The 25,263-nt window shown below is 41.3% G+C and overlaps 1 protein-coding gene and 1 long non-coding RNA gene across 4 annotated transcripts in view; one reads left to right on the top strand and one right to left on the bottom strand.

Annotated features, from left to right (window-relative positions):
- The window catches only part of ADAM17 (ADAM metallopeptidase domain 17), a 71,956-nt gene that overhangs the window by 36,127 nt on the left and 10,566 nt on the right, over positions 1 to 25,263 (top strand). For 2 of the 3 annotated variants that reach the window (XM_032172184.2, XM_058426267.1), the window contains 7 exons: positions 2,143 to 2,232; positions 4,160 to 4,273; positions 7,208 to 7,352; positions 7,466 to 7,554; positions 15,284 to 15,436; positions 20,006 to 20,205; positions 22,855 to 22,958. In XM_032172184.2, coding sequence (XP_032028075.1) covers positions 2,143 to 2,232; positions 4,160 to 4,273; positions 7,208 to 7,352; positions 7,466 to 7,554; positions 15,284 to 15,436; positions 20,006 to 20,205; positions 22,855 to 22,958 — 895 coding nt within the window. Of the gene's footprint in view, positions 1 to 2,142; positions 2,233 to 2,596; positions 3,085 to 4,159; positions 4,274 to 7,207; positions 7,353 to 7,465; positions 7,555 to 15,283; positions 15,437 to 20,005; positions 20,206 to 22,854; positions 22,959 to 25,263 lie in introns of those variants that run through there. The other variant, XM_058426268.1, reaches the window with a different exon arrangement.
- On the bottom strand, positions 17,552 to 23,674 carry LOC131380951 (uncharacterized). Its single transcript, XR_009209274.1, has 4 exons — positions 23,585 to 23,674; positions 19,763 to 19,926; positions 18,849 to 18,989; positions 17,552 to 18,591 (listed from the first exon to the last, which is right to left on the bottom strand). It is a non-coding gene; the product is annotated as an uncharacterized LOC131380951 (long non-coding RNA).

The following is a 25,263-nucleotide window of genomic DNA, read 5'->3' as shown; positions in this document are numbered from 1 at the left end:
CAAAATGTTGTTATTGAGGGAATAATGAAGAATGCAGCTATTCATGAAGCAAGAAGCAGCTGGTGCAGTAAAGATGTCTTTCTCATTGCCTTGCTTTTCCCATGCTGTCCATTTTATTCGTACCCTCCCTTACCCTTCTTTCCCTTCCCTTCCATGTCAAGTGGATTTTTTTTTTTTTTTTTTAACACAGAGTCTCACTGTGTCGCCCAGGCTGGAGTGTAGTGGCGCAATCTCAGCTCACTGCAACCCCCACCTCCTGGGTTCAAGCAATTCTTCTGCCTCAGCATCACAAGTAGCTGGAATTACAGGCGTGAACCACAGCACCCGGCCCCATATTGAGTGAATTTATTATGAGGCTAGTAAGAGTCACTGTGATTCTTGTTCCTAAATAAGAGAGATTCTTACTTTAAAAAGCTTCTCCCTTAATCTGGGTTTTATATTAAGGGATTCCTCTTATTTTACTTCTCTGTTCATTGCACTACAAATATGAATATAATGAGAGATCTAGTCTTAAAAATTTTATTTTTTACAACTTCTTAGACATAACTTGTTTCACAGTTGCTGGAACAAACCTCATCAACTCAGTTTTTGCACAGTAGAATATTCTCTTTGAGAAAAAGATAGGTAATTAGCATTTTGTTCTTTCTCATGTCATTTTCCTTGGAAACTATACTGCCTTCCTTCTCCAGTTTTCCCAAATCAGAGAACAAAAGAAGGAGGGTTGCTGAAATGAACCTTTGTTCTTTCTGGCTGTCTTCTTACCCGTTCCTCAGTGCTGACCTTTTCGGGGTGAGAGTGGGGGAATAGGGTTGGCAGTTGTCTGCCACGGCCCCTTACTTGTTTCTGGGGAAGACATTTGAGGTACTCACTGAGAGATAGAGTGAAGATGGAATTCTTTTTAGAAGGGAATACGGTTGATCCAGGAACAGTGTGGGGGTGTGGTTAGAAGCACTGACCTTCTTCCCTCTGCAGTGGAAAATCCTCACGTAACTTTTTTTTTTAGACTCTGTCGCCCAGGCTGGAGTGCAGTGGCGAAATCATAGCTCGCTGCAGCCTCTGTTGCCCAGGCCAAAGCAATCTTCCCACCTCAGCCTCCTGAGTAGCTGAGACAACAGGTGTTCACCCTGCCTGGCTAAGTTTTTTTATTTTTAGTAGAGATGGAGAATTTCCCAGGATGGTATCAAACTTCTAAGCTTAAGCAATCCTTCTGCCTCAGCCTCCCAAAGTGCTGAGATTATAGGCATGAGCCACTATGCTCAGCCGCTGTATAACTTTGATTCTCCAAAAATTTAACTACTAATAGTCTACTGTTGACCAGAAGCCTTACCAATAAAATAACAGTCGATTAACACATATTTTTTGTATGTATTATTACTGTGTTCTTAACATTCTGTTATCAAGTAAGCTAGAGAAAGGAAAATGTTATGAAAATCATAAAAAATAAAGCCAGGCATGGTGGTATGAGCCTGTAGTCTTCTGTTACTCAGGAGGCTGAGGTGAGAGGATTGCTTGAGTCCAGAAATTCAGGCTTTGGTGAGCTATGATCGTGCTGCTGTACTGCACCCCTGGTGACAGAGCAAGACCCTGTCTCTTGGAAAAAAAAAAAAATCTTAAGGAAGAGAAAATACATTTACTATTCACTAAGTGGAAGTGGATCATCATCATGGTCTTCATGTTGAGTAGGCTGAGGAGGAAGAGGAAGAGTTGATCATATTGTCTCTGGTGCCAGAGGCTCAAGGAAATCCATACGTAAGTGGACACTTGAAGTTCAAATCTATGTTGTTCAAGGGTCAACTGTATTTCAGGTATACTGATTGACTTTTAAATTTAATTATTATTGGCTGAAACGGTAGTTTTAAAAAAGCCTGTTACTTGTCATTTTGGTTCCATGTGCAATTGAGTACCTGAAATTTAGGTTAAACTATACCATTGTTTTATTCTGATAACAGCACTTTTAAGTTTGGGGCCAAAGGTTGGGAATACTCTGATACAGTAACATCTCAATGTTAGTTTTTGTGAAAGTAGAAACTTTTGCAGTGGCCTCTAAACTGAGATTTTTTCTTTCCCCATAGATTTTATATTGCATTGCCAGTAGAGGTAAAGAGCTACATAATGTCTTTTTTCTTTTTTAAATACATACAGATAGAGCTAATTGACAGAGTTGATGACATCTATCGGAACACTTCATGGGATAATGCGGGTTTTAAAGGCTATGGAGTACAGATAGAGCAGGTATTTATCAATAGATATGGCTTATATTAAGTTATGTAATGTAAATATTCGTCACTTGTATTCAAAACCCAAAAACTTGTCCTTAACAATAATTGTAAATAAGTTTTCTCAAATGCCAATGATTTTTTTCTGATGAATTGTGCAGTATTTTTGATGTTAATTAGTTCTAGATTGTGAAGTTTTCTGTCCTTAGTCTCGCTTTAGGTAGAAAGCCTTTTATGCTGCTGTGCTTTGTTCTTTCTTTGAATTCATGGCCTTTATATTCTCTGTAGTTTTTTTCCCCCCTCTGATTATGCTTAAGTCTTTAGTTAAAACTCTGGCACGTACCGTTGAATCCTTAGTCAGAAAATTTACTAAAAAATACTGTGTACCTTTGCAAGGCTGTATTTATATATACAGAACCTTTAGGTTCTTTCCCCTCAGATATCTCCTCCGGTTTCTTGTAATCCGTTAACAGAGTATGTCTAGCAATGTTATATTAATGTCATCTTAATAATAGCTCATATTAAAAGTTATTTCAAATTGCTAAGACTAATTAAAAAGACTTCTGACATAGGATATTGCTTTGGGCAGAGAGACATTTTGATATGTAAATTATACAAATTATTATCTCTTTTTTTCCAAGCTTTTTGTAGTAAACCATATTTTTATAAGTTCTATAGTATAGAATTTAGAGGTTTAAAAATTGTTTTTAAATCATTCACCATGTTTATAAATGTTAAACTTCGATATTACTTGTATAAAACTAAGAGAATTATTTTTCCCTTTTCATTCTCTTTCACCGTTGTGCATTTTCTTTTTAAGTTATTATTTGAATAGGTAACATATACACAGTACAAAAACCAGTGAAAAGTAAGTCTCTGCAGCCTGTTTATTGTCAAACCAGTTCCTTTCCCCAAAGACATTCGTGTCACTAGTTTCATATGTATCTTTCTAGAGATGTTGTATGCATGTATAGCGTATGTATATGTCTGTATTTGACACAACAGTGCTATGCAGTACATTTACACCTTGCTTTTTCATTTCACAATATGTTGGAGAGTACTTCATGTTCATGCATGTAAAGCTGCCTCACTTGTTTTATTATAAATAGCTGCATCATGTTTGAGTTTCAGGGAACCTGTAAATTTTCTTTTTGCTTTAGGCATTTAGAACCAATTGAAGAAACAGGAATAATATAGGAGATTAAAACATTAACTTCTTTACATCTGAGGAAGGATGGATTGGAGGATGTGGTTTAGATGTGCATCATGGTGGGCTTCAAAGTAGTTCTATCCCAGATTTGACCTTGACCAGCCACCATCAAAACTGCAGAGTCCACCCCAGTAAGCTTACCACACAGTGGCCGAGGAGATCAGAATGGGCCTTCTCTGCAGGCAGGCAGGCAGGCAGGCAGGCAGGGAAGAGAGACACACAGAAACTCTGAGCTGAGCATAGTTTCCTTCTTTATCTCACACTTACTAATTGGAGCCTTTGTTACTTTTTTTTTCTTCTTTGAAGGTTTAATATGAACTTTTCTGAAATGCACATATAAGGAGAAGCCTCTATTCTTAGCCTTTTATTCCTTTGATGCACAAAGAGATGTATATTTTATTATTCTTTCCTAAATTGTCGACTGTAGTTGTAATAAATATTTTAGGCTCCCGTAACCCAAGTTCTTATTTTTTCAAAATAAACATAGAGGATATGAAAATTTAAGAGTACATTTATAATATTATAAATAATTCATTGACATATGTTTTCCATACCATATGCTTCTCTGTTTGTTTCAAACATTGAATATTAGTACTGAAGAATTTATGAATTTGGGTTTTAAAATGTTTTTTTCTAGAATGATTCTTTTTTTGAACAGATAAAATAATGCAGTATTCAGAGTCTTCTGACTTATTTTGGAAGTGTTCTAAGTATATTATCTCTTTAAGTATAGATTCGCATTCTCAAGTCTCCACAAGAGGTAAAACCTGGTGAAAAGCACTACAATATGGCAAAAAGTTACCCACATGAAGAAAAGGATGCTTGGGATGTGAAGATGTTGCTAGAGGTAGGTCTTAGAATCCTGGATATGGTGCTAACACCACTTTGTGATTTCTGATATGTGGATTGTATGTGTTTTAATGAAGGAGCATGTTAGAAAAGATGGACACCCAGAAGCAGTCTCCTCCAGCTGATCCAGCAGTAACCCTATCCCCTGTAGCAGCATAGACAACAAATAACAAAAACTCCATGAAAAAGAAAAACGCCATAAAGCAGTGCTTCTTTTTTTTTTTTGAAACAGAGTTTCACTCTTGTTGCCCAGGCTGGACTGCAATGGCGTGATCTCGGCTCACCGCAACCTCCATCTCCCAGGTTCAAGTGATTCTCCTGCCTCAGCCTCCCAAGTAGCTAGGATTATAGGCATGTACCACCACAGCCGGCTAGTTTTTGTATTAGTAGAGACGGGGTTTCTCCATGTTGGTCAGGCTGGTCTTGAACACCCGACCTCAGATGATCCGCCTGCCTCAGCCTCCCAAAGTGCTGGGAATACAAGTGTGAGCCACCGTGCCCGGCCAAAGCAATGCGTCTTAACCTTAATATCTTTGAGGATCTAATGAGACAATCAGTGGATCTTCTCTAGAAAATAACATGGATACCCAATATATAGAGTTTTTGCACACTGTTTCATTAGTTCTGCACACTTAGTTCAGCTCTCTCTGAAGCTTATCAATTTATCTTTTAGGGCAGTAATTATCAAACAGGTTATGACCATGTATTGGAGAGTAGAAATATAGCTTGGAGATCTGAAAGTCCTCTACAGGAATTTAAAATTTTTGTGTTTTTATTCTGGCGATTAATCTAAAGATGGCTAACTTAATCATTTTACGCCATTTGGAGTCTTGCTGTATAACAGGATACTGCCACGTGATTCCAGTGTCTTGAGTTTGTGTGTGCTATTACTTTGGTGTAGAATGACTTTCTATGAAGTGATAGTTTTTATCTTTTAATGTGTTGGTAAGTGTATTAGTTTCCTGTTGTTGCTTTAACAAATTATCACAAGTGGAGCAGCTTAGAACAACACTTATTTATCCCATAGTTTGCATGGGCTAGGCCAGGTATGGTGTGGCTCATCTGGATTCTTGTTTATGGTCTCTTGAGGCTGAAATCAAGTTTTCAAAGCTTCAGTAGAATTAAAGGATATTATAACTATTCATCCAGAAGGAGAAGCATAACGTGCAGCACCTGTGTGGCACTCATTCATACCTCGTCTAATTTGATCTGCTGAGCACCCTGGGAGGTTGATTGAGACAGCATCATTGTTGTGAGGAAGCTCAGCAAGTGTTACTGTTTATTCCAGCTGACATGACAAACCAGCATAGGCTGAGGGACTTAAACAACAGAAGTTTGAGATTTCACAGTTCTGGAAGCTGGAAGTCCAAAATCAAGGGGTCAGCAGGGTTGATTTCTTCTGAGGCCACGGTACTTGTGGTGTAGATGCTGTCTTCTCCTTGTGTTCTCACATGGTCCTTCCCTCAGTGTGTGTGTATATTCTGATCTCCTTATCAGGACACCAGCCATATTGGATTAAGGCACACCCATATGACCTCAGTGTGCCTTAACTACCTCCTTAAGGGCCCGTTTCCAGTAAGAGTCACATTCTGGGGTACTGTTGAAGGTTAGGACTTCAACATTTGAATTTTGGGGTGGCACAATTCAGCCAGTAACAGGAAGATTAAATGACTTGTCTGGTTAGTCATACAACTGGTGATGGCAGAGGTCGAATTGAGCACAGATCTCCTGACTCCTAGAACAGCTGAACCACTGCGCCTGTCTGCTTTTCTGTGAGCCTCCAGACAGCCCATGGCAGGGGAGGAACCAAAGAGAAGAATGACTTATGTTGACAGATGCTCCTCTCCAGTTTTCTTCCCTAAGGCTCCCAGAATATTCTTAGAAGCCTCACCCTTTTACCATGGAACTATCAGAATCTCCATGTGACCACACTTCATTCCTCATATAGGGCTCTCTGGCCTCTCATTTAAAGCATTTTAAAGATTGAGGGTTTTGGCTAGGCATGGTGGTTTATGCCTGTAATCCCAGCACTTTGGGAGGCTGAGGATGAGGCTAGTGGATTGTTTGAGCCCAGGAGTTCAAGACTAGCTTGGGCAACATGGTGTACAAAAAATACAAAAATTAGCCGGGCATGGTGATGCACACCTTTGGTATCAGCTTCTTGGGAGGCTGAGGTGGGTGGTTTACTTGAGCCTGGGAGGTCAGGCTGCAGTGAGCTGTAATTGCATCACTGCACTCCAGTCTGGGTGACACAGTGAGACCCTGTCTCAAACAAACAAAATAAGTCAACCCCCCCCCCCAAAAAAATTAAGGTTTTTTAAACTTGCAGACGCTGGACGGTTATGGTAGAGGTTTTTAAAGTAATGTATCAAGCCGTTTTAAATTAAGAAAAAAAAAAATCCTCTCAAACCTGTAGTGTTGATTTAAATGGATGTAAAATCTTTTAGTAATGTAAAACTGGGTATATATGCTTTTCTATAAGTGTATATTTATATAAATGACTATATATTATGAAGCTCAAAAAAGTTTAAGATTAAAATTTCTATAAAACCAGTTGAATCCTTGAAATACTTGAGAGGGATCTGTTTTGGTCTGGGGTGCTACAATGCCCTTATCGAATTGGAGCATCTCTAGTCCTGGGCTGTATGTCTTCAGAACAGCCCTCGGAGGAGCAATGAGTTAGTTCTGAACAGCTGGAGTAAGCTCCTGAACTCTTCCCTTTTGTGCCCCTTGCCAGATGACAGTGTGTGCCTCTCACTTGTGCAGGTGGAGAAGCACTTAAGGAAAGAGAAAAGCACTGCACGAGGTTGTGATTGCTGGTGCTGAGCTGCATCATGGTTCTGTTCTGGAATGTTTAGTTGATTTAGATTACATCTTTTAGTCTGATGTAATTGTTAATCTAAGAATGCTTTTGTTTTTTTGTCTTTCAAAGCAATTTAGCTTTGATATAGCTGAGGAAGCATCTAAAGTTTGTTTGGCACACCTTTTCACTTACCAAGATTTTGATATGGGAACTCTTGGATTAGCTTATGTTGGCTCTCCCAGAGCAAACAGCCATGGAGGTGTTTGTCCAAAGGGTAAGTTTTTCCATTTCTTGTGTGAATATGATGCTGGGATTATTAAGCTGATTGGATTATATTATAATTCTGTATTTAATAAGCAATTTGTCTCTGTTTCCTTTTGACTTTAGCTTATTATAGCCCAGTTGGGAAGAAAAATATCTATTTGAATAGTGGTTTGACGAGCACAAAGAATTATGGTAAAACCATCCTTACAAAGGTATGTCCTTTTATTTCTAAAAGAATAGTGTTAGAGTTTATTGTAGTAGAACCTCAGTTATATATTTATGTAGGTTTTTTTTAAAAAATGTAATACATACTTTTTTTTTATTTCTGCCTAAATAAAATTTATGTATTTTTTGTGGGATATATGAAAATTAAAGCATAAAGAAAAAAATAAAAATGGCCTGTCAGCCTTCTTTTGAAACATGTGAGGACCACTGCTTTTCTCGAACCCTCTGTCCTGGAGCCCTCTGACCTGCAGCAACTCTTAGAGCTCCCTGTCTCCTAGTCCTGTGGTGCAGCTGTCATTCAAGGCATCCCACACCCTCTTATTTTCAGAACCCCATGGTCTCCCTCTTTCTCAGTGCCATCATTTTGGTGTAGTGTATCTTGCAGGAGCTTCCAAAGAAAAGGTAGATGACCTGCATATTGTTGGGATTTCACATATCTGAAAATGTCTTTATTCCACTCTTAAGCCTGATTGATAATTTTGGCTGAGTATATTCTTAGTTCTCATGTTCTCTATGGTCTTCTGTGCATGTTGCTTCTAAAGAATCTGAAGTCATTTTGAGTTCTTATCTTTGTTTGTCACCTATTTTTTTCTCTGGAAGATCTTAAGATCTTGTTTTTTTCCAGCTATGTCTGTTAAAATGTGTTTGACTACAAATAACAGAAAATTAAATAAACAGTGGTTTAAGTAAGGGGTTTATTTGTGTCAGTCAACAAGAAGTTCAGGGATAGCATTTTCTGGGTGGTACAGCAACTCAGAGGTGCCCTCAGTGGCTCAAGAACAAGCAGGAAGTCTTTGTCCTCATGCATGTCACCTCATGGTTTTAAGATGGTTCTCTTCTGTTTTGGAGAAAGGAGGAGAAAGAGAACATGGCTAGCCTAGTCTGGCCCTTCTAAAAAGCTTCTCTGGAGGCCCCATCCTGGCTTTTGTTTACATCTTACTGGACAGCACTGGGTCACGTGGCTGCCCTTAGCCTCAGCAGAATGTGGAAAGCTGGCTATTTTAGCTGAGTATATTGCTGCCCTGAGCAAAATTAGGGCTCATTAAGTAAGGAAGAAGGGGAGAGAGATATTGGTAGGAAATATTAGTATCTGATATACTGATTTTTAATTTTTATTTGATTTTTATTTTTTTTGAGACAGAGTCTTGCTCTGTGGCCCAGGCTGGAGGGCAGTGGCACCATCTTGGCTCACTGTAACCTCTGCCTCCTGGGTTCAAGCAATTCTCCTGCCTCAGCCTCCTGAGTAGTTGGGATTACAGGCACCTGTCACCACGCCTGGCTAATTTTTGTATTTTTGTTTTAAGTAGAGATAGGGTTTCACCATGTTGGCCAGGCTGGTCTCATGAACCCCTGACCTCAAGTGATCCACTCACCTTGGCTTCCCAAAGGGCTGGTTGGTATACTGATATTTTGACTATGATGTTATACTTGGTGTATGTTTATATTTGGTGTAGGGTATGGGAAAATATTTGCAAAAGACACATCTGAGAAAAGACTGCTATCTGAAATATACAAAGAGGCTGGGCATGGTGGCTCATTCCTATAATCTTCGGCACTTTGGGAGGCCGAGGCAGGAGAATCACTTGAGCCCAGGAGTTTGAAACTAACCTGGACAAGATGGTCAGACCCTGTCTCTTCAAAATTAAAAATAAATAAATAAAAATTTCCATATATATAAAGAACTGTTAAAATTCAACAATAAGAAAATGAACAACCTAATTTAAAAATAGACAAAAGAGCAGAACAGAACAGATACCTCCAAAGATACACAGATAGCAGAGAAGCATGTGAAAAGATGCTCAGCATCATATGTCATTAGGAAATTGTAAATTAACAATGAAGCCGGGTGCAGGGGTACATGCCTGTAGTCCCAGTTGCTTGGGAGGCTGAGGTGGGAGGATTGCTTGAGACCAGGAGTTTGAGACCCTCCTGGGCAACATTAGTGAGATCCTATTTCTATAAAAAACTTTTTAAGAAACCCAACACCAATGTGCTATTACTAGTAGCTTATTAGAATGGCTAAAATCCCAAACACTGGCAACACAATTCCAACAAGGCTATGGAGCAACAGGAACTCTTATTAATTGCTGGTGGGAATGCAGAAATGGAACAGCCACTTTGGAAGACAGTTGGCAGTTTCTTTTCTTTTTCTTTTTTCTTTTCTTTTTGGAGATGGAGTTTCACTCTTGTCACCCAGGCTGGAGTGCAATGACGTAATCTCGGCTCACTGCAACCTCTGCCTCCCAGGTTTAAGTGATTCTGCCTCAGTCTCCCAAGTAGCTGGGATTACAGGTGCCCGCCGCCACTCCTAGCTCATTTTTGTATTTTTAGTAGAGATGGGTTTTCACCATGTTGGCCAGGCTGGTCTCGAACTTCTGACCTCAGGTGATCCGCCTGCTTCTGCCTCCCAAAGTGCTGGGATTATGGGTGTGAGCCACTACGCCCGGCCATAAGAATGTTTATGGCAGCTTAATTCATAATTGATAAAACTTGGAAGCAACCAAGATACCCTTTAGTCGGTAAATGGATAAACTGGCACATCCATACAATGAGAAAAAAATAAAAAGCTATTAAGCCATGAAAAGACATAGAGGAACCTTAAAAGCATACTACTAAGTGAAATAAGCCAGTCTGAAAGGCTACCTACTATATGATCCCAAATATATGACATTCTGGAAAAGACAAAACTGTGCGGACTATAAAGTGATCAGTGATTGCCAGATGTTGGGGGAAGGAGGGATGAATAGGTGGAGAGCAGGGTAATTACTCTGTATGATACTTTAACAGTCGGTATAAGACATTATGCATTTGTTGAAACACATTGAATATACAGCACAAAGAGTGAACCCTAACATAAACTATGGACTTTGGGTGATTTAAAAACAGGTGGTGGCAGGAGCCTATAGTCCCAGCTACTTGGGAGGCTGAGGCAGGAGGATCACTTGAGGCCAAGAGTTAGAGGCTGTAGTGTGATAACTGCATCTGTGAATACCCGCTACATTCCAGCCTGAGCAACTTAGCGAGATCCTTTTTTTTTTTTTTGAGATGGAGTCTGTCTCTGTCTCATGCTGGAGTACAATGGCACCATCTTGGCTCACTGCAAGCTCTGCCTCCCAGGTTCATGCCATTCTCCTGCCTCAGCCTCCCAAGTAGCTGGGACTACAGGCACCCACCACCACGCCCGGCTAATTTTTTGTATTTTTAGTAGAGACGGGGTTTCACTGTGTTAGCCAGGATGGTCTCAATCTCCTGACCTTGTGATCTGCCTGCCTCGGCCTCCTAAAGTATTGGAATTACAGGTGTGAGCCACCACGCCCGGCCCGAGACCCTGTCTCTTTTATATGTATATATATATATATATATATATATTTAATTATACTTCAAGTTCTAGGGTACATGTGCACAACGTGCAGGTTTGTTACATATGTATACATGTGCCATGTTGGTGTGCTGCACCCATTAACTCGTCATTTACATTAGGTATATCTCCTAATGCTATCCCTCCCCCTCCCTCCACCCCACGACAGGCCCCGGTGTGTGATGTTCCCCTTCCTGTATCCAAGTGTTCTTATTGTTCAATTCCCACCTATGAGTGAGAACATGCGGTATTTGGTTTTTTGTCCTTGTGATAGTTTGCTGAGAATGATGGTTTCCAGCTTCATCCATGTCCCTACAAAGGACATGAACTCATCCATTTTTATGGCTGCATGGCATTCCATGGTGTATATGTGCCACATTTTCTTAATCCAGTCTATCATTGTTGGACAATGTTGAACAACAATGTAAAGTGGTATGAGAAAAGAAAAAGACACTAATTAGTTTTTGGGAAGCTTTTAATTTCTTTTCTTTTTTTTTTTTTTGAGATGGAGTTTTGCTCTTGTTGCCCAGGCTGGAGTGCAATGGCGTGATCTTGGCTCACTGCAACCTCCGCCTCCCGGGTTCAAGCAATTCTCCTGCCTCTGCCTCCCGAGCAGCTGGGATTACAGGCATGCGCCATCACGGCCAGCTAATTTTGTATTTTTAGTAGAGATGGGGTTTCTCCATGTTGGTCAGGCTGGTCTCAAACTCCTGATTTCAGGTGATCCGCCTGCCTTGGCTTCCCAAAGTACTGGATTACAGGCATGAGCCACCGTGCCTGGCCTTAATTTCTAAATTTATTTTTTTCTTAAGGTACTTTGTTTTAGGGGAAAAAAATCTCTCAGACCATGTTTTTCCTCTTTTCTCACATCACAACAATCATCATCAACACAGAAGACTTGTGTGACCAGACCAAACGTGTGGGGATTTTCCCCCACATATCAAGCAGTAGACATCAGCTAGGTGTCCTCCAATTCAATTCGAATACTCTCCACCTGGAAATAGTGTCAGATCTCACAGCTTGAGGGCTCAGTCCCACAAGACTGACTGTTCCCTCCTCCCCACCAGTTACAAGTCTGAGCCTCCAGAACTTCTGACCAACTGGCTTCAAGTTGGAGTTTCCACAACCTCCTCTTTGGGTATGATTAATTTGCTTAAGTGGCTCACAGAACTCAGGGAAACGCTTAACTTAGTTTATGGGTTTATTACATAGGATATTTTAAAGGATACAAAGAAGCCAGCTGCGGTGGCTCATGCCTGTAATCCCAGCACTTTGGGAGGCCGAGGTGGGTAGATATCTGAGGTCAGGAGTTTGAGACCAGCCTGGCCAACATGGTAAAACCTCGTCTCTACTAAAAATACAAAAATTAGCCAGGTGTAGTGGTGCATGCCTGTAATCCCAGCCACTCGAGAGGCTGAGGCAGGAGAATTGCTTGAACCTGGGAGGCGGAGATTGCAGTGAGCTGAGATTGCACCACTGTACTCCATCCTGGGCAACAGAGGGAGTCTTTGTCTCAAAAAATAAAAAAAAAAAAGAAAGGATACAAAGAAATAGCCAAATGAAGGGATACATAGGGTGAGGTCTGGAAGGGTCCCGAGTATAGGAGCTTCTGTCCCCATGGAGTTGGGATGTACCTCCCTCCTGGCACACGAATGAGTTCTGCACCTTCCTGTCAACCTCCACGTATTCAAAATGCTCTCTGGAAGCGCTCTGAATCCTGTTCTTTGAGATTTTATGGAGGCTTCATTACATAAGCATGAATGACAACTGTGTAGAAATGTGATTGGACAAAATAGGTATGTTCTCATATTAACTGACTGAGTGGGGAAGCCCACCAAGGCCTGTCCAGATTCTCCTTGACCTCTCTGTGCAGCATTCCTCCCTCCATAGTAATGGGCAGGACCCTCTCTAGAATGAGAATGAGAATCTCTTGACCCACAATCAGATTAGAGTCCTGCCTTGGATCAGGTAAAAGGAGGACAGGAGAAGGTCAGAGAGAGATTCTGTTTCCTGAGGACTGCTCCTGAGCCCTAAAGCACCCCAACATTATAACAGAAGATCATAACCAGGGCTATGGAGGGTTATAAGCCAGGAACCATGGACAGAAACATATATGTGTGTATAATAGCTCATGCTCCTTTACTTTTTTGGAGTCACAACTTCTTAATGGCTTGATTTCATGAGATATTTTCTTTGGTCGTCCAGAACTTTCCTCTTAAAAAAACACAGCAGAAACGAAATTTGATTTGAAATTTTTGAGATATTTTTAGAGTCATTAGCAAATCCACCTATGAATTTTCCCCAAGCAGTTAGGAGATATTTCTCTACATTACACCTTTGGGATTTGAGTGCTTTTGCTAAAAATTTAAGTTTTTTTTCCCACTACAGTTTTAATATGAACATGTGGAAAGACTTCTTGTATAGAAAAATGACTTGCAAAATATTTTTTCAGGTTCCATGGAGTGATTTCCCCCCCCCAGGAAAAAAGAAATCAGGAATTTTAAGTTTTTATATGTATATATTTATTTTATTTTATTTTATTTATTTATTTTAAGACAGACTCTCACTCTTTTGCCCAGGCTGGGGTTCAGTGGCCTATCTCGGCTCACAGCAACCTCTGCCTCCTGGGTTCAAGCAATTCTCCTGGCTCAGCCTCCCAAATAGCTGTGATTACAGGCGCCCACCACAATGCCTGGCTAGTTTTTATGTTTTTAGTAGAGACAGGGTTTCACCATGTTGGCCAGTCTGGTCTTGAACTCCTGACCTCAAGTGATCCGGCCGCCTTGGCCTCCCAAAGTGCTGGAATTCCAGGCATGAGCCACTGTGCCAGGCCTTTAAGTTTGATATTTTATTCAGATAAATATGGAAAAAAATTTTTAGCTTTATTGGCAAAATTTATTATTCATGTAGAAATCATCTGATAATCTGATAGATTAAGTACAGCCCTGCAACTGGATTCTAATAAACTAAGTCCTCTAGGTTATTAAGATTGTTATTGGACATGAATTCAGTCATTGAGAAAATAAAACATTGTTTTGTTGTTCCTCAGTTGTGGGTTTTTGTTTGTTTTTAAGACGGAGCTTCACTCTTGTTGCCTAGGCTGGAGTGCAGTGGCGCGATCTCTGCTCACTGCAACCTCCGCCTCCTGGGTTCAAGTGATTTTCCTGTCTCAGCCTCCCGAGTAGCTGGGATTACAGGCGTGCGCCACCACGCCCAGCTAATTTTTTGTATTTTTAGTAGAGATGGGGTTTTACTATGTTGGCCAGGCTGGTCTCGAACTCCTGACCTCAGGTGATCCACCCACCTTGGCCTCCCAAAGTGCTGGGATTACAGGTGTGAGCCACTGTGCCCGTCCGTATTGTTTTTTTTTTTTTTACCCCTTGCTTTTTTTTCCCTTTCTGCTGAGATGCTTTAGGTTTTAACAGGCATGTGATTGGGCCGAGGGGCATGTGAGCAGGCTTGACAGTTAACTGCAGTTAGCTTATTGCATTTATCAGCACCAGATTGTGTGTGGTTGAAATGGCCACGGTTTGATGTTTTGTTATGAACGTTCCAGTGTATCTTATAAATTACATTTCTTAAATTGATTTGTTACTACTTATAATAATGTTTGATAGTATTAAATAGAATCCTACTTATTCTGTTAAATTCATATAATTGGTAGAAGAATCATAGTCCGGTTATTACTCTTTTTTGGGACAAAGTCTTACTCTGTCACCCAGGCTGGAGTGCAGTGGTGTGATCATAGATCACTGTAGCCTCAGCCTCCTGGGTTCAGGTGATGCTCTCACCTCAGCCTCCCAAGTAGCTGGGACCACAGGTGTGCACCACCATGCCTGGTTATTTTATTTTATTTTTTTGAGATGAAGTCTCGCCCTGTCGCCCAGGCTGGAGTGCAATGGTGTGATCTCGGCTCACTGCAACCTCCACCTCCTGGGTTCAAGCAGTTCTCCTGCCTCAGCCTCCCGAGTAGTTGAGATTACAGGCGCGTGCCTCCATGCCCAGCTAATATTTGTATTAGCTGGTCTCGAACTCCTGACCTGGTGATCCACCTGCCTTGGCCTCCCAAAGTGCTGGGATTACAGGTGTGAGCCACCATGCCCAGCCCACTTGGTTAATATTTTTATTATTTTTGTAGAGATAGGGTCTCCCTGTGTTACCCAGGCTGGCCTCGAACGCCTAGAGTCAAGTAATCCTCCCATCTCAGCCTCCTAAAGTGCTGGTATTATAAGCATGCAGTTGTTATTCTCTTGTTGATCTGATTATAAGGCTCTATTTAAGACAGCGTAGGCCCAACTGGCAGAAGTGGGTGATGGTTGGATATTGAGAAATAATGTTTTCTTTGCATGATCCTTAAGGAAGCTGACCTGGTTACAACTCATGAATTGGGACACAATTTTGGAGCAGAACATGATCCGGATGGTCTAGCAGAATGTGCCCCGAATGAGGACCAGGGAGGAAAGTATGTCATGTATCCCATAGCTGTGAGTGGCGATCATGAGAACAATAAGGTATGTGTGTGTTGAGAATTTTTTAATGTGGTTTGGAAAGAGGCTGTGTGTAATGATCATAATGAGAGCTCAGAAACATATTCTGTTCCTAGGCGTTCCCCTAGGGATGGATCTGCAAATTACAAAGTACCTTGAAACGTGGCTGTGTGTTTTGGGGTGAAGCACGGTTCATCTAAATCTGGTTAAAACTATCATTTGGACTTTGTTGTCAAGCTTAATGGTGCAGATTTGAGCTCTAGGAAAAATTACTAATAATAATGGCTTTTTTTGGAGTTCTGGATTTCAGGGTCTGGTGGGCTCAGGCTTTATGTTAAAAATTTCTCATTTCATTTACAAGTTGTCATTCATTTTAATTCTACTGTACAATTTACATGTTTTTATTAACTTTTGCAGTTAAACACATAGTTTGCCTGACTACAAGCCTCATGGGAGAAAGGCCCCTGTCTGTCTTTTTCATAGCTCTCTATCTCCAGTGCCTAGCAGGAGTATCTGGCATGTAACAAATATTTGTTGAATAATTAATTGAATCATTTACTATTGAGGGTTTCTGATGGAGAATACTAGTTGATTTGGGATACTGTAAAACACTTTCAGAGACTTTAAGAGTGCTGTAACTAACTCAGAGTCCGAACTAAAAGTTGTGTTAATAAATATCTGGTTCTTTCATTTTATTTGAAGTTAAACAGCATAAAGCAGTGTGAGGAAAACAATAGTTGCGCTGCTGAGTTAAAGAGGGTTGGTGGGGAGAGCTTAAAGGAGTCTGATTCTAATCACAAAAGATTGTGAAGTATTTGTCCTGACTTCTATTTTGAGCTAGGCTGTGGGCTAATGTGCAAGCCTGCCCTGGACACAGAGGGAAAGATTACTTCTGCTTTTCCCTGGCTCTGACACCCTGCTTTCTGAAATTTCTGCCTCCTGTTCTTTTCGTGATCTTTGATTGTTGCATCTCATTTTCTTTGGCTTTTTATGTATATTTTCTGCATCTCATTTGCTTTGGCTGTTTTGTGTAAACAGTTCCTTCCTCTGTTACTTTGCATGTTATATTTTTCCTCTGTTTGACAACTTGTGCCAGAGAAACATTTTTCTACCCCTTTTTGTCTACTCTTGCAACTTGTCAAACTGTTGAATTTTCCTTCTCTTTTCGTAGTCTCTGCATTTCTAATCATGTTCGCTATAGTTCAGTGCTGTCCAGTAGAACGTTCTGCTGTGGGGCGGGAGATGTTCTGTGTCTGCTCTGCCCAGTATAGTAGCCACTAGCCCAGTGGAACAACTGAAATGTGGCTAGAAACTGAGGAACTGAATTGTAAATTCTCTTTTATTTAAAATTTTAATAATGTTTGCCTGTGATGGGAGATGGGAATGGGCATTAACTGTAAAAGGACATGAGTGACATTACTGGAAGGATGGAAATGTCCTAAAATTGACTTATGGCAATGGTTTCAATACTTGGTAAAGTTATTAGAAATCACTGAGTTATATACTTGAAATGGATGAATTTTGTGATATGTGAAATATGTCTTAATAAAGTTGTTAATAAGCCAACAAACAAAAACAGCAGTGTGGGAGTAGAGGAAAAGTAGTGCAGATACAGAGGAGCTGTGAAGTCATGATGATCATTGTTGAAGCTGGTGAGGGGCACGGGGGCATTGATGATACCATCCTGTCTACTTCATAGATGCTTGAATATTTCTGTAATAGAAAGTGTAAAATATGTGACTAGGAACAAAATTCAAGTAGCCACATATGGTTGGTGGCTACCATATTGCATACTGTTTCTCTAAGTAATAGGTCATATGCTTCTTGGTTATGAGGATAGTGTCAGGACTTTGGAGCAAAATGTTTTACTTTGCAGACTGCCTGAGTGGACATGCATGCTGCTAACTCTTCCTGCTGCCAGTTCTGGGGCTCTTCAAAACAGCCCTGTAAGAACTTGCCAGTGAGGCATGGTGGCTCACACCTGTAATCCCAGCACTTTGAGAGGCCGAGATGGGCAGATCACTTGAGCCTAGGAGTTCAAGATCAGCCTGGGCAACATGTGAAACTCCATCTCTACAGAAAATACAAAAATTAGCTGGGCATAGAAGCACATGCTTGAGTCCCAGCTACTCAGGAGGCTAAGGTAGGAGGAACCCGGGGAGTTCAAGGCGGCAGTGAGCCAAGGTTGTGCTATTGCACTCCAGCCTGGATGACAGAGTGAGACTTTTTCTCAAAAAAAGGAAAAAGAAAAAAAGAACTTGCTAATGAGGATGGGGACTGGGAAGAACTTTTTTTTCTGGAGCTGCCAGTCTATATCAACGAAGAACAATTTATTTATTTTGTCCTGAGCACATCACATTTAGTCTGTGTTTTTCTAGTTTGGTTGCCCAAGTAGGAGTCCCCTTGTAAGAAGATAATGTGCATCTTCTATGTTTTATTTATTATTATTTATTATGATTTTTTGAAATGGAGTCTCACTGTGTCGCCCAGGCTGGAGTGCAGTGGTGTGATCTCTGCTCGCTGCAACCTCTGCCTTCCAGGTTCAAGCGATTCTCCTGCCTCAGCCTCCTAAGTAGCTGGGGTTACAGGTGCACGCCACCATGCCTGGCCAATTTTTGTAGTTTTAATAGGATGGGGTTTCGCCATGTTGGCCAGGTTGGTCAACTGACTGGTCAGCAAACTCCTGACCTCAGGTGATCCACCTGCCTCGGCCTCTCAAAGTGCTGGGATTTACAGGCATGAGCCGCTGCACCCAGCCTATGTTTTAAATGAATTACTTAATAAAAATATTTTTAACTGGTGAAAAGGGCTTACGGGACAAAAATAAAGTAGTTCCTTGACCTAGAAAGACAGAACCCATCATCCTCTACTAGGCAAGCCCATGAAGAGCAGTCTGCCATGGGTGGACTTCTCTGTGGACAGATGACATTAGTGAAAAGGAATGTAGGACCTTTGAGATTGTAACAACTTAGGAAGGTTTGCTGAAGGGAAGAGGAGGTCTTATGACAAGGATACAAACAGAAGCTGTCAGATCTTCAGGGATGTGTAGGCAGAAAGCCAGAGTTGAGGGTTGGTCCTTTTTTCATTAGTGCTCTCCAGCTGCTTGGGAGTTGTAACTCTGACAAATCAGTGAAGAGGTCTTCTTATCTGTTCACTGTGAATTTTAACTCCATTATAACCTGATAAAATGGAGCCCAGAGATACATGATGTTGATGAATAAACCCAACAAAATGCCAACTGCCTGAGGCTCCGATTAGAATAACCAGACCCCTTAGACATCTGTACTGTAACAACAGATTTGGGCCGGGCGCGGTGGCTCACGCCTGTAATCCCAGCACTTTGGAGGCCAAGGAGGGCAGATCATGAGGTCAAGAGATAGAGACCATTCTGGTCAACATGGTGAAACCCTGTTTCTACAAAAAATACAAAAATTACCTGGGCATGGTGGTGCACACCTGTAGTCCTAGCTACTCAGGAGGCTGAGGCAGGAGAATCACTTGAACCCGGGAGGCAGAGGTTACAGTGAGCCAAGATTGTGCCTCTGTAGTCCAGCCTGGCGACAGAGCGAGACTCCATCTAAAAAAAAAAAACAAACCAGATTTGAAGATGTTTTTAAAAAAGCCAGTTAGTATTTCTGTTTAAGATGAGGTCTTTGCTATCTTTCTGAAACTGGCTCCTTTGGTGTCTGATTTGGTAGTTACAGGCATCTCTGGAGGGTCTCATACACTTGGCTCTCAGGGGCTTCATGATTGTTGTCTGGGGTGAAAGTGAAGCCATTTTGGCATCTGCAGAGCACTTTGAGACCCCAACCTAAGAAGTAACTATGCTCAGTTTTCCCCAAGCCTCTTCTTTTTTTGATAACTTCAAGAGGTCTGGAAAATGACCTCAGTTTTAGAGCTCCTGATAAAACCCTCAGCCTTAAAAGGGAGTTATCCTAGTGGTTCTGTACTCCAGGGTGGGAAGCTAGTGTAGAGACTTTTTGAGACACTGGTCTTGCTGGTTGATGAAAATGTTTAGGTAACAATTTGGGATTTAATTTATGTAAAAGGTACTATTATGCCTATTACTAAGCTCAAATATTTAAACAACTTTAAACCTGGATCATCCATATAAGTAGCCAAAGAAGGAGAAGAAACCCCTTCTCCTGCATTTCTGAATCGTTTTTTCTGGGACAACATTAACCTACAGAGGTTCTTAATTCTTGTCACTGCATGAGTGGCATGCCTGAGGTGGGGAGATTTCAAGTCTGATGGAGCTACGAGCTCAAGCTCTCTGTTGTGCTATTCTGCTTGTCCTCAAGTGGGCTTTGGCTGGGATGTTTGGCCTCGGTATTTGTACAGCTCGCTTACCTTCATAAGAAGAATTCTAGATCCTTAACCAAGTTCACATCAGCCATTTAGCATTCTATGGAGGGAAGTTCCCAGTTCCATATCAGTGGCCTTTGGAGGAGACTGTGATGGCCTTGCCTTAACTCCAGGGTGGCCCTGATGGTAGTTTTACATTGAGTTTGTCTCTAGAGAAGACACAAACATTGCATGGGAATACATTTTTATGATATTATTTTGGGTCCTAATTGCCTTTTTTCTCTCAAGATGTTTTCAAACTGCAGTAAACAATCAATCTATAAGACCATTGAAAGTAAGGCCCAGGAGTGTTTTCAAGAACGCAGCAATAAAGTGTGTGGGAACTCGAGGGTGGATGAAGGAGAAGAGTGTGATCCTGGCATCATGTATCTGAACAATGACACCTGCTGCAACAGCGACTGCACGTTGAAGGAAGGTGTCCAGTGCAGGTGAGGAGTCTCTCCACAGGGATTTTGGGAAGTTGGTATAACAAGATGTCCAAAATAAGAGAAGAAAAGAAGAAGCTTTCTGGAAAGCAGTGTGACATTATGTAACAAAATGCTTGACCTTGCATGCTCCTTGGTTTAGCAGTCCTATAGTTAAAATAATTTTTTTTTTTTTTTTGAGACAGTGTCTTGCTCTGTCGCCAGCCTGGAGTGCAGTGGCGCGATCTTGGCTTACTGCAATCTCTGCCTCCCGGGTTCAAGTGATTCTCCTGCCTTAGCCTCCTGAGTAGGTGGGACTAGAGGCACGCACCACCATGCCCGGCTAGTTTTTTGTATTAGTAGAGACGAGGTTTCACCATGGTGGCCAGGATGGTCTCCAACTCCTGACCTTGTGATCCATCCACCTCGGCCTCCCAAAGTGCTGGGATTACAGGTGTGAGGCACCGTGCCTGGCAAAAGAATCTTTTTTATTTTATTTTATTTTTTATTTTATTTATTTATTTATTTTATTTTGAGATGGAGTCTCGCTCTGTTGCCAGGCTGGAGTGCAGTGGCGCGATCTCAGCTCACTGCAATCTCTACCTCCCAGGTTCAAGTGATTCCCCTGCCTCAGCCTCCCCAGTAACTGGGAGTACAGGTATGCACCATCACGCCTGGCTGATTTTTTGTATTTTAGTAGAGACGGAGTTTTAGCATGTTGGCCGGGATGGTCACGATCTGACTTCATGATCTGCCCGCCTTGGCCTCCCAAAGTGCTGGGATTACAGAGGGGAGCCACCGCGCCCGGCCTTTATTTTATTTTATTTTTGAGACAGGGTCTCAGTCTGTTGCCCAAGATGGAGTGCAGTGGCACGATCATGGCTCACTGCAGCCTCAACCTCCCAGGCTCAATCAGTCCTTCCACCTCAGCCTCCCAGATCGACAGGACTACAGGTGTGTGCCACCTGGCTAATTTTTTTTGTATTTTTTATAGAGGTGGGGTTTTGCCATGTTGCCCAAGCTGGTTGTAAAGTCCTGGGCTCAAGTGATCCACCCTTCTAAGCCTCCTAAAGTGTGGAGATTCTAGGTGTGAGGCACCATGCCTGGCCCAAATAATCTTTTATTTCTTCTTTTTTTTTGAGACGGAGTCTTGCTCTGTCGCCCAGGCTGGAGTGCAGTGGCGTGATCTCGGCTCACAGCAACCTCCGCCTCCTGGGTTCAAGCCATTCTCCTGCCTCAGCCTCCCCAGTAGCTGGGATTACAGTGTGCACCACCACACCCAGCTAATTTTTGTGTTTTTAGTAGAGATGGGGTTTCACCACGTTGGCCAGGCTGGTCTCGAACTCCTGACTTCGTGATCTGCCCGCCTTGGCCTCCCAAAGTGTTGGGATTACAGGTGTGAGCCACCGCTCCTGGTCGCCCAAAGAATCTTTTGGGCAACAGAGATGTATAAGATTTAACAAGGTTTTTTTATGGCTACATCCTAATAGCAAAATTTTGGAAACAATCAAAATGACAGTCTTAGGATATGAATGTTATCATGATTCTATGCACTGGAATAGTGTGGAGGAAGTAGGTTACAAGTCAGAAAGTTACCCAGGTTTTCATTTTTTATATCCACTGATAGACCAGTGCCTGGCTTAGAGGTAAAAGGGTTAAACTTCAGTTTCCTGGTGAATAATTGAGATTTAACTGGATACAGTGCATATTAACGCTGTAAATACTGATGGGGAGTAGAGTTCTGGCTGCCGAGTGTCTTAGCTATGGATTGCCTTGTGGCCCCACCTTGTCTTTTTTTGTTTGTTTTGAGACAGAGTCTCACCCTGTTGACCAGGCTGGAGTGCAGTGGCGCAATCTTGGCTCACTGCAACCTCTGCCTTCCAGGTTCAAGCGATTCTCCTGCCTCAGCCTCCCAAGTAGCTGGGATTACAGGCGTGCGGCACCATGCCCGGCTAATTTTTTCTATCTTTAGTAGAGACGGGGTTTCACCATGTTGGCCAGGCTGGTCTCAAACTCCTGACCTCGTGGTCCACCCGCCTCATCTTTTTCGTTTGTTTGTTTTTTTTTTTTGAGACAGAATTTCTCTCTTGTTGCCTAGGCTGGAGTGCTGTGGTGCGATCTCGGCTCACTGCAACCTCCGCCTCCTGGGTTCAAGCGATTCTCCTGCCTCAGCCTCTTAAGTAGCTGGGATTACAGGAGCGTGCCACCACGCCCGGCTAATTTTTGTATTTTTAGTAGAGATGGGGTTTCACCATGTTGGCCAGGCTCATCTTGAACTCTCCTGACCTCAGGTGATCCACCCACCTCGGCCTCCCAAAGTGTTGGGTTGGGATTATAGGCGTGAGCCACCTCGCCCAGCCCATCTTGTCTTTTTTAAATTAATGCGTTAAATGAATGAAAACCAAGGGCACCAAGATGTTTCAAAGGTGATTGCTGTGTTCCCATTCTTTTCTACTACAGTGTGGCATTGATGTGACCTTACGCACATTAGGAAGGGACAAAGTGTGTGCAGGTAGCTCTAGCAGCGGAGATGTCTGATGATGTAGGAGTGGGTGATGGAGCCAGGAGGTCTTCCCCTGTGATCTTCAGGTCACTGTAATGTAACTGTAGCGTTTGATTTGATTTGGGGCTATAACTTGAATTGCTCTGTTCCTGTCTACTGTTCTTCTCCAGTGATAGGAATAGTCCTTGCTGTAAAAATTGTCAGTTTGAGACTGCCCAGAAGAAGTGCCAGGAGGCGATTAATGCTACTTGCAAAGGCGTGTCCTACTGCACAGGTTCGTGTTCTTGTTGCTTTCTTGGAATGCTGTGGGTCAAGTGTGTGTGTGTCTTTGAAAAACAAGATTATGTTTTGTTCAGATGAAAGACACCCTATTTTTAACCTCATATGCCGGGTCGAGTTTCTGGCACTCCTTAGTTTGTGACACTTGGCTTTGGTGGGTTTAAGACCTGTTTTTATTTCTCTTTCATTTCCATCACTCTTTCTCCTCACAGATATCCACTCTACTGTGGTTACTATTTGCCTGGATATATGTATATCCTTGAAAGATAATATAGTGTTATTTTGTGTATGTGTGTGTTTTTAATGTGCCAAAATGATATTCTACCTTAAATTTACTTTTAAAAAATTCAGTATCATGTTTTAAAGAATTATCCGTATTGTACTACAGATAATTTAACAAGGTTTTTTATGGCTACATCCTAACAGCAAAATTTTGGAAACAATCAAAATGACAATCTTGGGATAATGAATGTTATCATGAATCTATACACTGGAATAGTGTGGAGGAAGCAGGATACAAGTTAGAAGGTTAACCAGTTTTTCTATATGTATCTATATGTATTTCACTGTTGGGGGCACCTACATATTGTTTAGTTATATGATTGGCTGTGTTTTACTTACAGTTCACCAAGTGGTAGCTACTTCCATTGCCTTCATCCCCTTGATATTCCAGATAGGACACAGATCGCATCCTCCTACGTCCCTTCAGGAACCCGTGTGTTTCTCTGGGTACTGAGGAGTGTCATTGTGTAGTCACAGAGGCAGGAGTGTCATTGTGTAGTCACAGAGGCAGGATACGCTGGTCTCCAGAGCACCACTGCTAGGTTACCTGTGTCTGAGGACTCCTGTATCTGGCCAGGACGTTCTGGCCAACACTTGGAATTACCCTGCTGTCCTATTAGCATGATGAGTATAAACTAATCTCTTATTCTTACATTTTTTTTTTTAGCAGCCCTTGTCCTAATGCACTTACTTACATTTTTCTTGAGCATCTCTTTATATTTTTCAGCTATTCAGATTACTCCTGTGAATAGCCAGTTCATATATTTGGTTCATTTTTTAAAAATTGGGTTTCATGTTATTTCACTACTGTGGATTTGGAGGAGTTCTTACGTAATCTTCCATTTGGTTTGCATACACCTCCTATCTGTTGCCATTCTCAGAACAGAAATCTTTAATTTTAACGTAATCAAATCCATCATTTTGTTGTGTGTGTGTGTGTGTTTATTTTTTAAACACATGGTTCAGAAAAGCCATGACGGACGGTTAGAAAGATATTTTCCACAGCTGCTTCTATTAGCTTCATAAGTTGTCCTTTTACATTCAGGACTTGAATCTTTCTGGAGCTAACCTTTCCGGGTGTCCAGTATCTTCTGTTGTTTGGTCAATTGTTGCTTTAAAAATTTCAAAGCTATATTATTACTAGGTATATAAACGGACATATCTCTACATCTTTATCTGCTGTTCCTTACCAGTATATAATGTTCCTTTTTTACCCTTGTGATGTTTTTTGACTTAAATTGTCAAAAAGCAATATTCAGTTTGCTATTCTATTTTTTTTGTTCCTCTGATATATCTGTCCCATTCTTATATTTTTCAAAATTTGTCTCTCTTGGTTGGTTGGTTGGATTTTGTAATAGCTTTATTGATACATAATTCACACCCATGCAGTTTGCCCATTTAAAGTGTACAGTTTAATGATTTTTAGTATATTCAGATTTATGCAGTCATCACCACAATTAATTTTAGAACATTTACATTACTCCAGAAAGAAACCCTGTATCCTTTAGCTATGATCCTCCAATTCCTCCATTCCCCACAACTCAGAGCAACCACTAACCACCCTATTCTTTATGGAGTTGTCTGTTTTGAACATTTCATATAAATGGAATTATACAATATGTATATTTTTATGTATATTATATGTGGTCTTTCGTGACCACATATTGTATGACTGGCTTCTTTCACTGAATATAGCATTTTCAAGGTTCATATATGTCATAGCATGTATCAGTACTTCATGTACTTTTATTGCTGGGTAATATTCCATTGCATGGATATGCCACATTTTGCTTATTCATTCATTGGTTGATAGACATTTGGGTTGCTTCCACTTTTTTGCTATAACAAATAATGCTGCTGTGAACATTTATATACGAGTTTTTGTGTGGACAATTCCTTTGGATATTATTCAGGAATAGAATTTCTGGGTCATATGGTAACTATGCTTAATGTTTTGAGGAGCTGTCAGACTGTTTTCCAAAATGGCTACACCATTTTACAGTCTCAGCAGCATTGTA

This window comes from Hylobates moloch, unplaced genomic scaffold (assembly GCF_009828535.3).
Source record: "Hylobates moloch isolate HMO894 unplaced genomic scaffold, HMol_V3 SCAFFOLD_13, whole genome shotgun sequence".
NCBI lineage: Eukaryota > Metazoa > Chordata > Mammalia > Primates > Hylobatidae > Hylobates > Hylobates moloch.
Note: the sequence above shows the minus strand (reverse complement) of the source record. Positions and strands in the feature narration are given on the sequence as shown.